This window comes from Rattus norvegicus, chromosome 2, assembly GCF_021556685.1.
Source record: "Rattus norvegicus strain SHRSP/BbbUtx chromosome 2, alternate assembly SHRSP_T2T, whole genome shotgun sequence".
Lineage (NCBI taxonomy): Eukaryota > Metazoa > Chordata > Mammalia > Rodentia > Muridae > Rattus > Rattus norvegicus.
This window is the reverse complement of record NC_141535.1, coordinates 31,814,902-31,826,953: the sequence shown is the minus strand read 5'-3', so window position 1 is coordinate 31,826,953 and position 12,052 is coordinate 31,814,902. Positions and strand designations below refer to the sequence as shown.

At 37.6% G+C, this 12,052-nt stretch overlaps 1 protein-coding gene across 3 annotated transcripts in view; it reads left to right on the top strand.

Annotated features, from left to right (window-relative positions):
• Fcho2 (FCH and mu domain containing endocytic adaptor 2) overlaps window positions 1–12,052 on the top strand; it is a 102,418-nt gene that overhangs the window by 57,623 nt on the left and 32,743 nt on the right. For 2 of the 3 annotated variants that reach the window (XM_087621464.1, NM_001191632.1), the window contains 5 exon segments: window positions 2,277–2,321; window positions 2,989–3,061; window positions 3,669–3,693; window positions 10,005–10,062; window positions 10,324–10,499. In XM_087621464.1, coding sequence (XP_087477590.1) covers window positions 2,277–2,321; window positions 2,989–3,061; window positions 3,669–3,693; window positions 10,005–10,062; window positions 10,324–10,499 — 377 coding nt within the window. 3 annotated transcript variants of the gene reach the window in all.

The window sequence follows — 12,052 nt, the reverse complement described above, 5'->3', positions numbered from 1 at the left end:
CTGAGCTCTCTCTCCAGCCCCTTAAAGCAGTTTTTAATGAAAGTTGTAAATTTGCTCTGGTGCTGGTCTGAGATTTAGGATTAATTCCAAGGTAATGTGAACTGTTTAATATGTCTAAATACGTTACATATTTATATTCAACCTCATTCAACAAAATATTTTTGGTTCAAGATTAAAAAGTTTGTTTTTCCTTTTGTAATATTTCTTAAACGTTCTAATTCAAATTAGTTTGGGTGAATTCATTAGGTTGATGACTTTTTGTAGAAACAATTTCTACTTTCTACTAAAGCATCATATTTAAGATATTTTGCTTTGAATTACTGTCCTTTTGGAATTGTTCTCTTATGAGTAGAACATCCAGTGGTGTTTTTTAGAAAACATGTGATGGAAAGCATCAAGAGACAGAAGCAAATGGTTTTACTTACCTTTATGCAAACTAAACTGCCCTGTGACCAAGCATGAAGCTAAGTGCTAAGAGCAATGGTTTATCTTCACAGCAGAATTAATCGAGTCTAAAGCAGTTGGAATTCCATTTGTAGCAAACTAGTAATTAAAACTCTTACTCTGGCTTTGACAGTACTTATCAAAGAAAAAAACTGGTTTTATGATTAAATAGCAAAATGACAGGTGTAAACTGCATTTGAGGGAAATGCTGACTAAACTCTAATGAGACATGCTACCATGAGGTCAGACCGTGCCGTGACATTCAGCTGAGCTAGCAGCTGACACTGAGTGAAGCACGTTCTTTTCACATTAGAAATATTTCCATTCAGTGGGGTGTGAGGCTACACACCTTTGATCCCATCAATTGGGAGGCAAAAGCAGGTGAATCTCTGCTTGAGTTCAAGGTCAGCTTGGTCTTCATAGTGAGTTTCAGCTCAGCCAGAGCTACATAGTGAGACCCTGTCTCAAACAAAACTCTTTTCATTGCCTGCAAACTGCACTGACTCTTATTTGACCTTCTAACACTTAGAGATCTGAATTGTAATTCTAGGGTGACGACCTAATGAGGCTGTAATTACTTATGCAGTGGGGATTTACTGGGGATTTAGTGAGTCTAAGAATTGAGGGTAGAATAAAGAACGGGGCACCTGAGGTGCCGGGCCTCAGATGAGTTGTACTCTGGTACTATTTACTGTTTTCTTCAAGGACTGCTGCCTCTGACTGCTCATTTCCTCCATTAACTGTGCTTCAAGATCCTTGTAAGCAGAAACTTCATTAGCTCTGTGCTATAACATAAGAACAGTTTCTAGTAAATTGCCAGGTATTTGTTGAGTAATCTCAGTTTTTCATTTTTAATTTACATTAATGTGTAGGGGCAGTATACATACCATAGTGTACTTGTGGGAGTCAAAGGGAGATCAATGATTCCCTGTTATTCTACCATGTGAGTAGGCTCCAGGGATCAAACTGAGGCGGTCAGACTTGGGGACAAGCATCTCTACCTGATGACCCATCTTTCCAACCCTTAGGTTTGTCTTCTCAGTTAGAATTATTTAATTTAAAACTACTGCTAAGGACAGAGGCTCAACAGTTAAGAACACTTGTTGCCCTTTCAGATGAGCCCCATGTATTTGGTTTCCAGCAGTCAGTTGTCAACTCACAACTGTCTGTTACTCCAATTCCAGGGGAATCTGACACCCTCTTCTGTATATGGTTCATGCCCATACATGCAGGTACTCACATAAATATTTAAAAACATTGCTAGGCCCAGTGAGGTGGTTCAGCAGGTAGAGACATTGATACCAGCCTGGCACCTTGAGTTGGATCCTTGGGACCTGGGCAGAAGAGCCAAGTTCTGAAGGCTGTGCTCTGACCCCCACATGTGTTCCAATGCGTGTTCCCGCCAGGTCTCTTGCTCTTAACACACCTGTACAATAACGTCACAACGCTTTGTTATTATAAGCACTACAGCATATTTAGCATGGTTTCAAAGGGTGTCTTGTCAGGCTGGTGAGATGGCTCAGCAGCTAGAAGTGCTTGCAGCTCAAGTCTGACAACTGAGTTCTATCCCTCGAGTCCAGGTAAGAAAGCCTATGCAGTGGTGTTGATCAGTTTGCTCTCAAGCCCGCCAGCCTTGAGTTCAAAGTACAGAATACAGCAGATACGTGGAGACCTTTTCTCCACAAAATAGAACGAACTCCTCAGTTACACGTGTGCTAGAGTGTTTATGTGCCTTTACTCATACAAGATATATTTACAATTAAATTTAAAAAGTTAAAACAGTTTATCTGGTGATTGTTTTTTAAAAAACAAGTTTTTCTTTTCTAAACTAGGCCTTATTGAATTTGAGGAGTGTGACCCTGCTAGTGCAGTTGAAGGTAAGTTTGCCTGTAATACCCTGAGGCATGTGAGAACTGCTGTCTTCTGCTTGTTGAACAAGTAAGAAGTGACTGCTATCCACTGATGTCATCAGCGTTAACAGACATATATTTAGTGGTCTTGATACTGACCAAGGACCTAACATTTACACTACTAATGAGCTATACCCATATCCCACGATAATACTTTTAAAAATACATATAATGAATTATGTACTTTTCGAGTTTTAATGTCTTTATATGCTTATTTTATCTGAAGTTACAAAGAGTTGCACATTTTACCAGAGGAGAATTTTATTAAGTGAATATCCTTTTTAGTAACTCATGTTGTATGAATGTAAGAGTTGAAACAGACTGATTTAAGTTGTAGGCTTTATTAGCTGACACTTTTTATTATTGTTTGATCATTTCTTCAGTTGTTTATTAATTCATTAGGATTTTTGGGAGGAAAGGTTGTGCCATGTATGCTCCCTCATATGGTAACAAACTCACAGCCCTCCTCTGCCCCAGTTTCTACAGCGCTAGGACTGCAGTGTGCACTGCCACTATTGGGGAAGTTTATGTCTTTGATTCGAAGTCCGCTTGATGTTTAGAAAAGACTTGTCTGAGTATGTTGTGTCTTATCACGTGCAATTATGCTTCTTTACAATGTGCATTTATGTTAAAGGCATAAAACCAAGGAAAAGAAAGACTTTTGCTTTGCCTGGAATAATTAAAAAGGAAAAGGATGCAGAATCTGTGTAAGTATTTTAACCATTGCCCAAATTCTTTTCATTGTTTGTAAGTGATTTAGAATTGTTTTGATTTTTGAAAGGAAAAAGTCTTTGAAAATATTGAGTGTATGTATCTAAACTGGAAGAAGAAAAAAGCCTCTCTTAGCAACTAGATTTGTTAATTTCTTTGGCTTTAGTTCAGAGCATTAACTTTCCTAATTTATTACTTACAATTCGAAGGCATTATAGACAAAACTGACATGCCTAGGACCCGCATGTAGAAAAATAGAAGCAAGTTCTACAGGTTGTTCATGGGCACCCCACCTCTATACAGTTTTAAAAATGTAAACACTGCCGGAAAGCCCTGTAGAGTAGACAGCGTCGTTGTTGCACTGATGAGTACATTACTACAAGAGAAGTACAGTTATCCGCACTCACAGTGTGTGTGAGCTCTTTATGTTTAACAGTTATTATCGATAGGACATGGTCACGCCCTCCCACAGTCCTTCCTCTCCTCTGAGCAGGGGGCCTACCTGGGTATCCCCCCACGTGGCACTTCAAGTCTCTAGCAGATAGTTTTAATAATTGAATCATAAAATACTTCATTTTTGTTTTGTTTTGTTTTTAAAAACAGGGAATGTCCTGATGCAGATTCACTTGTAAGTAATTTTAATTTTACTAAAGAAAATTTAAATTAGGCATTTTCATTAGAAAAAAAACACATTTGATTTTATTTTAATCAGTCTTTAAAGAAAAATACCAACCATGTTAAAGTTTGGTACTAAAATAATTTTAAAGATGCATCTCAGTTTTACATTACATTATACTTTACTGCTAAATGAACATACTTTTCATTTTCTTTGAGAAATGGGTAATTTTGCTTTTAAAATTAGAGTGGCACCATGTTGGTAAAGTTTAAAAAAAATCTGCACCCCTTAAAATTGGCCGACATTTATTAATTTAGACTTGTTTTGTTTTGGTTTTTTTTTGTTTTTTTAATTTTTCAAGATGGGTTTTCTATGTGTAGTCCTTGTTGTCCTGGAACTCACTGTGTACACCGGGCTGACCTCTAACTCACAGATCAGCCTGCCTCTGTCTACAGAGTGCTAGGATTAAAGTCGTGCCTTACCATCTTCTGGCTTCAAAGATATTATCTATTCGTGTATTTGGTTTTTATTTAAGACATTTTAGAAATAGCAACAAGTGATCATCACTGTTCTGTGTTTTAAGGTTTGTTTCTGTTTCTTGGTTAAGTGCTACCAAGTTGAGGTCCCAGTGTGCATAGTGCAGGAGTAGATTTACCAAATGCTGGAGATAGTGTGCACACAGATCTATTTCTAGTAGACACTAACTGCTGATTAGCGTAAGAGTCTAAATACTGCTTTTGTGCTTTGTTTTTGTTTTAAGGCATTTTAATCTTAAATGATGTATGTAAGTAAGAAGTGAGAGTATTTTGTAAAATGCTATCTTATGTAACTTAGATAAACTAGTATTTCTGTTTTCTATTTCAGTTTTCAAGTAAGAGAGTTGTGGTTTATTAATAAATTTATTTGCAAATAGAGGCTGGAGAGATTTCTCAGTGGTTGGAAGTCAGTACTACTCTTGCAGAAGACCAACATTTGGTTCCCAGCCCCCACATCAGGAAACTCACAGCTGTCTGTAACTCAGATGCCCTCAAACCTCCTCCTGCATCTGTGAGCACATGGCACATATAGCTGATGCAGGCACACACAGATAACACAAGTAGTAACAACACCCAAGTCTTTAAAAACGTATGTGGAAGTTAAGAGTGAGAAGTCGTCAGAGAAGCCTAACCGACTAACAAAGGTAGCAGGTGCAGTTGATGCGTACTATGGCTCTCATCATGTATGAAATTATAGCATTTGATGGTTGCAAATTTATTAAACCCTTTACTTTCTTAAATGTTTTATCTATATGTGTATTCTTTTAACTTTTTAATTCAGCTAAATGCTACAATAGTTGTTATCCAGACAACTTTACATATAATTATCTATGACTTTACTATACTTTACATATAATTATCAGACTTTAGGAGAGGGCCAAAGAGAACATTATGTTCTTGTGCTGTGGAAGAAGAGATTGGTAAATTTGGTTGTAGATGTGAAAATTTTAAGTTAGGAAAATCATATACCATAAATGGTTTTGTATCACCATATTGGCAGTATATATTAAAAGATATCAAAAAAGGAACTTTGATTTTTTTTTTTTTTTAAATACAGGTCAGTTCAGAAGTTAAGCAGTTGACTAGCAAGAAAAGGATGTGAAATTGATCCAAGCAGTTTTGTTCAAAAGAAACAGAAGTAGTGACTAACAATAACACAGACCTTATACATGCATGCCATTGCATGCGCATTAATACAAACTGGGCATCTGTTTTCTGGATAATTTGACAATATCTCCCCAAATAAGTATAGATTAGTTTTAAGCCAGTAGCCTCTGCTCAGTGTTTATTATTATGACTGTATTCATAGAACATTTGTATCTATCTGAGGTGTGTGTGTGTGTGTGTGTGTGTGTGTGTGTATAGATAGATAGATAGATAGATAGATAGATAGATAGATAGATAGATAGATAGATAGAGAGAAACCAAAAGGGGGAAAAGATATTTGTTTTTATTTTTCAAACTTCATATCAAGAAAATATATTAGCAAAATACTGGAGTGCCAAAATATTCATCAAATGAGAACTGGTTAAATAAATTATTAATAGAAGCAGATTTTTACAAAGAATTATGTTGACCTATATTTGTAATTGTCCATATGGAAAGAATTTTTTAAGTAAAAGTGTAATATCTCTAACTGATTGCTATTTCAAAAGTAAACCACGTCAAAAAGTAATTGTGATTGCTATGGGCAGAATGATTAGTTATGAGCAGGACAGGAGACTCATTTTTCTTTTGCTTCATTTTGTTTATGGCTAGTTCATGCCCTTATCGCCCTCTCTCTCTCACTATCCCACTTGCCTGTCCACCTGCCCACCTGTCTGTCTGTTTTAGACAGTCTCTGTAAATAGCTCAGGCTGTCCTTGAACTCCCAGAGATTCCCCAACCTTTGCCTCATTAGTGCTGGGATTAAAGGCGTGTACCACCACATCTGGCTATTAACAAGAACAAAATCAGTAAGTTGTTTTGTAGGTAAAATATTATTGTTTCCTAGTTCTTTTTAAAAAACGTGATTTCAAAACTAATTTGGTGTACATCTTTTGAAGGCTGCTCAAGTGAGAATAGATTGTTCTTTTTGGGGTGAGGTACATTGTCCCTGAGCAGAGATTATAAAATTTTGCATTGACTCTTCAACTTTTTCAACACACACACACATATGAACACACACACACACACACCCACCCAACCACCCACCTTGGTTGAATGAGTTCTCAGCTTCCTTAGTGGTAAGGATTACAGGTCTGTACAATGCTCACAGTGTGATTTTTTTTTTAAATGTTTTTCCCCTTTTCCCTCTCCCCCTCCCTCCCTCCCTCCCTCCCTCCCTCCCTCCCTCCTTCCCCTCCCTCCCTCCCTCCCTCCCTCCCTCCCTCCCTCCCTCCCTCCCTCCCTTCCTTCCTTCCTTCCTTCCTTCCTTCCTTCCTTCGATGGTATTTCTCTGTGTAACTCTTGACTGTCCTGGAACTCACCTAAGGCTGATCTTGGAAGCTGCCTCTGCCTCCTGAGTGCTGGGATCAAAGGTGTGCACCATCATGCTTGGGCACATAATGGTTTGATTTTTGTTGTTTAAAAACCACTACTACCACAACGATATTTTTAAAATGTTGAAATTATTTCTTCTTTTCTTTATATAGCTACTGGCATGATACTTCATTAAATAGTGAGAGCCCTAATATAGAAACATGGGTTAAATGAATGAAGACATGTAGTGTAATCTTCATGCTTTTATTAGTATTAGAGTTCTGTGAATAGTTTCAGTATTTCAAAATCTTGAGTAACTGACTCATTTTGTTGTTTTTTACTTCTTATTTTCTAATTTGTGTTTCTCTGTCTGTGTTTGCCTTGTGTGTGAGGATGTCTGCAGAGGTCAGAAGAGGGCATCTGATCCCCTTCCTTACCCCTACCCCAGTCCTTTCCAGCTAGACTACCGGGTGGTAGTGAGCCACTGGACATGGGTGCTGGAAGCCAAACCTGAGTCCTTTGGAAAAGCAGTAGATGCTTTTAACCACTGACCATTTCTTCAACCCAGGCCTTCAGAAAATAAACAGTGTCAGCAGTGCAGTTATGTAAAGGGAGTACATAGCACCCTCTCAGATTGTTACACTCTCTCACAGTTCTCAGGGCACTCATCAGGGCTGGTGAGGGCATGATAAATTCATTGCTTTCTGTGCTCAGGAATATCAAAGTTTGTTCAAATGCTAACCTTTATATGGTATTTTGGGTTTTCTTGTTTTGTGCTGTCAGAAATAAACTTTCTGTGAATACTTGTGTACATGTTTTTATATAGATAATTATTTTCTATGATTGGTAATTTTATTTCTGAAATCTAATCTTAAAATAACTACTTGGACTTTACTTTTGTTTGTTTTGTTGTCTTGTTTTTCTATCCTTTTTTTCAACCTATTTATAAGTTGATCTTATTATCGACATAGTTCGCTCAATTATCTTTCATTTGTTGTGTCAGACACTTAATTAATTTTAGTATTAAGTGTATTTTTTTCATTTGTCGATTCAAAACAAGAACATTTTATTTATTTTTTTGAAATATATTGTTTTTATTTGATAAGTTATCATGCATACTTATTAGACATCATGTGGTATTTTTAGTGTGCATATCCAGTGTCTAATGGTTAGTTCAGAGCCATTAGTATAACCATCAACCTAAAATATTGTTTCTTTAGCTTCTACATATAAAATATGAAGTATTTTGAGTGTGAGTGTGTGTGTGTGTGTGTGTGTGTGTGTGAGAGAGAGAGAGACAGAGAGAGAGAGAGAGACAGAGAGAGAGAGAGACAGAGAGAGAGAGAGAGAGAGAGAGAGAGAGATCATTTAATATAAAGCCCTTCAGCCTGGTCTGTGTAGCTCTAAACGATAGGATTCATTTTTTGTTGTTTGAATTTGTGGCTGTACGCCATTTCATTTTGAATGCATATTGTATTTTATTTACTCGGCCACCTGATGATGGACACCGTGGCTGATTCTGTCTTGACTACTGGAAATAGTACGCAGTAAACTTAGGAGTACAAATATCTTTTTAAAAAACATTTTTTAAAAAAGAAATTGGATGAATCAGTTTTTTAGAGCTTTTAAGTGGTTATCCCATGTCAGATAGTTTTAAAAACTATGTATTTTCACCATACTTTATGGTTGTTATCTGCAAGTGGATCCAGAAGCAGCCTCTTAGAGAACGGCTTTCCAGCCTCTGTGGTGTACCGCTGTTTGCTAATGCTTGACTACAGTTTGTGTGGATTTGTTGCTATGTCTGCTGTCTGTCCTGATCAGCAGTCCCATCTCTCCCCATCTCTGTTGAGCTCTCCGCTTGTTTGCTGAAGAGACTCTGGTTTGTTTGTAGCTTCGCATAAACTGGATTTTGCTGACTGTGTATTTCTATAGTGAGTTATTTCTCTTCTCTGTGTTATTTAAGTTGGTGCTTAGCTCTGTAAGCGTGATCAGATTTAGATTCAGTGGGTTTTGTTTTCCTCTGGATGCACATGATGTTTTCCTTTTTATCTTTTTAAAAATACTGACGCACTGTCTTAGATAGAGCATTGGCTAGTCACACTTTAATCTCCTTTAAAGAGGCTGTGTCTTAGATCTCCTTGCAGCTGCTTAAGATACTGAAAGAATAGTTATCTTGGCCGTAGTTCTTTTTCTTTTAATTCATTATTTCTGTTTTCTAAAATGGTTTTATTTATTTACCAATTGTTGCCTACCTTCTGGGTCCACCCTCCAAGAGTTCCTCACCCGTGGCCCCTCCCCTTTGCCTCTGAGAGAGTGCTGCCTCCCTAACCGACCCTTCCATCCCCCTTCCATAGGGCGACAGGTCTCTACAGGGCTAGGTGCATCCTTCATTTTGGATTTTAACAGAAATGTGGATCTTGAGTATTCTGAATTGGTTTTCACCTTGGTGTTTTTCTTTATTTTTAAAGATTTATTTTTAGGGACTGGAGAGATGGTTCAGTGGTTAAGAGCATTGACTGCTCTTGCAGAGGTCCTGAGTTCAATTCCCAGTAATCACATGGTGGCTCACAACCATCTGTGATGGGATCTGATGCCCTCTTCTGGTGTGTCTGAAGACAGCTGCAGTGTACTCACATACATAAAATCAATAAATAAATCTTTTAAAAATATTTGTTTTAAAAATTAATTACGTATATATGTATATTTATAGGGGGAATACATATGTGCATGTATATGCAAGCCTCTTCAGATGTAGAGGCTGGCAGTGTCAGATCCTCTTGAGTTGGAGTTACAGGAAGTTGTTAGCCGCCTGATTAGCTGCTGGGTGGTAGGAGCCAAATCAGGGTCCTATAGCAGAGTAGTGTGTGTTCTTGGCTACTAAACCATCTGTTGTACCCCACCTTGGCAATTTCTTGCTCTAAAATTACGAGTTGTGATTTCCTATTGCATGTTGCAGGGTTTTCTTCAGGTTCGGGAGCATAGAATATGATTTAAAACTAATAAACTAAAGAGATTTAATTTTCCACAGTGCTAAAAATTTTGTTAATCTATTGATATTTGATACAGTAGCTTAGTTCTTCAGTAATAAATCTTTTTAAAAATTTTTGGTATTTTTCAAGAAAGGGTCTCACTGTCCTGGAACTCAGAACCAGGCTAGCTTCAAACTCACAGAAATCCACCTGTCTCTATCTTCCATGTGCTGGGGCTAAAGGTGTGCACCCCTACCACTGGCCCTCAGTAATATTTTAGACTATAAGAGTTTGCTCTCTTTAGTGTCTTTAAATATTGGTGCTGTCATAATAGTAATTCTTTACTGTTGTTCCCTAGAATATTCCTGATGTAGATGAAGAAGGTTTTAGTATTAAACCAGAAGCAAATCAGAATGATATCCTTTTGTGATCTGGGTATTCTTAGTGGATGGTGTTGGCATATACATAGCTATAAAAATAATGTCCTACTTAAAGCCACTTCCGTTTTTAGTTAGCTAAAATAGACTGTTCTTCATTTTACATGCTTTGTTAATTTAAGTGAGTAGCTTTATTCCTATCCATATATATTTCTCTTATAAGGCTCTTTTATTTTTGTATTAATGTGGAAATCAGTTTTCAAGATAAGGTAGACACTACATTCTTTAACTCATCCTCACATACCAAAGAGAACCATTTCTACTCATCCAGTGACTCTGACTCTGAAGACGAAGAACCAAAGAGGTACCGGATAGAGATAAAGCCCGTGCATCCCAATAACGTGCATCACACAATGGCTTCTCTGGATGAATTGAAAGTGTCCATAGGGAATATAACACTGTCCCCAGCTGTGTCTGTGAGTATCTGAGCGCGAGCCATGTACTGTCTGCCTACAACTGCTTAAATCTTTTAAAATAATATTTATTTTATTAATGTGTACTTGTATATGACATGTAGAGGGATGTGCACATGTGCCACAGGGTAGCTGTGGTGGTCAGGTCTCCCACTATACTTTTACATGGATTTGGAGATCAAAGTTGTGATGTTTGTATGTGTGGCAGGTCGTTTTTTTTTTATCTGCCGAGATATCATACCATCTATGGTTAATTTTGAGAATAGTAAATAAATAATAAAACTGGAAGATATTATTTTGTGATTCTTAGATTTGTTTGTTTGATTTTATTTGAGTTTTATATACTGTATATTTTTTTACAAAATGAGCCTGAATCCAGGTCCTCTAGCTCAATCCCAATGCCCTCTTCGCTCCCTTTGTTGTCTTCCCCAGAGCTGTTAGGTACGTGATGAGTGTTTGTGTGCATGGACGTGTGTGGATCATGTCTGTGAGGTGCCGAGGAAGGCAGAGGGGGAGTTAGACCCTGGAACGGGACTTAGAGGTAGTGAACAGATAATGGTGACATGCCATGTCGGCGCTGAGAACTGACTCTGCGCTTGCTAGAAGAAAACCCAGTGCTCACACCTATCCAGTCATCTCCAGCTCAGTTTATAATTTTTATATAGATAAATAAGGCTATTGATTTGGCTTAGTTATGCTCTTGAAAAAAAAATTGTTGTGTTTTGTTCGAGACAGGGTTTTCTTGTGTGGCCCTGGCTGTCCTGGAACTCATTCTGTAGACCAAGTTGGCCTGAACTCAGCTGGGGCTAAAGGTGTGCACAGCGCCTGATGGAACAGTTAAGGCACGAAGTGCAGAGCAGTCGGTGTTTGTCACACTGTGCGGCAGTGCTCTGGGTCTCTGGCAGAAGATTGCGAACTGACAAAATTATTATTTTCCTCATCTAATTTAAAGGATTTCTTCTGTTTTCAAATCTAGTGTAAAAGGATGCCATGAAAATCAATTTAAAGGTTAAGTTCAGTCTTTCCCTCCCCTCAGTGCTGGAGCTTGAGTCTCGGCTTGTGCTTGTGCTGCGCACACTCTACCACCAACTGACACTCTGGCTCTTTTTTGGATTTTTATATTCTTGTCTTTCTCTGTCACATTTGAATTTGAAGAAGAAACAGAATACGAATGTAGCCAATAGATGTCTCACTGTTAAGAGCACTTGCTATGCACCAAGTTCGATTCTCAGACCCCACTTTGTAGGAGTAAACTCACTTTCAAAAGGTGTCTCCTGGTTTCCATCCACATGAGTGCCTGCATTCATACACACAAATATCATACACAATAGTGATAAAACTAAGAATGCTATAGTAATAATGCCACTGACGTCATATGAATTGAGAGGTATTACAGAGGAGAAAGGCATGTCTTAGAATGAGAAGTTTCTATGGAAATATGCATATTATCATTACTTAAAAGCTGTTTTCCTTAATAATTTTTGTTATAACACCATTTTATGTATTATACCTAATTTGTATGTGGGTTTTAATTTTTTAAATTTTAATATATTATT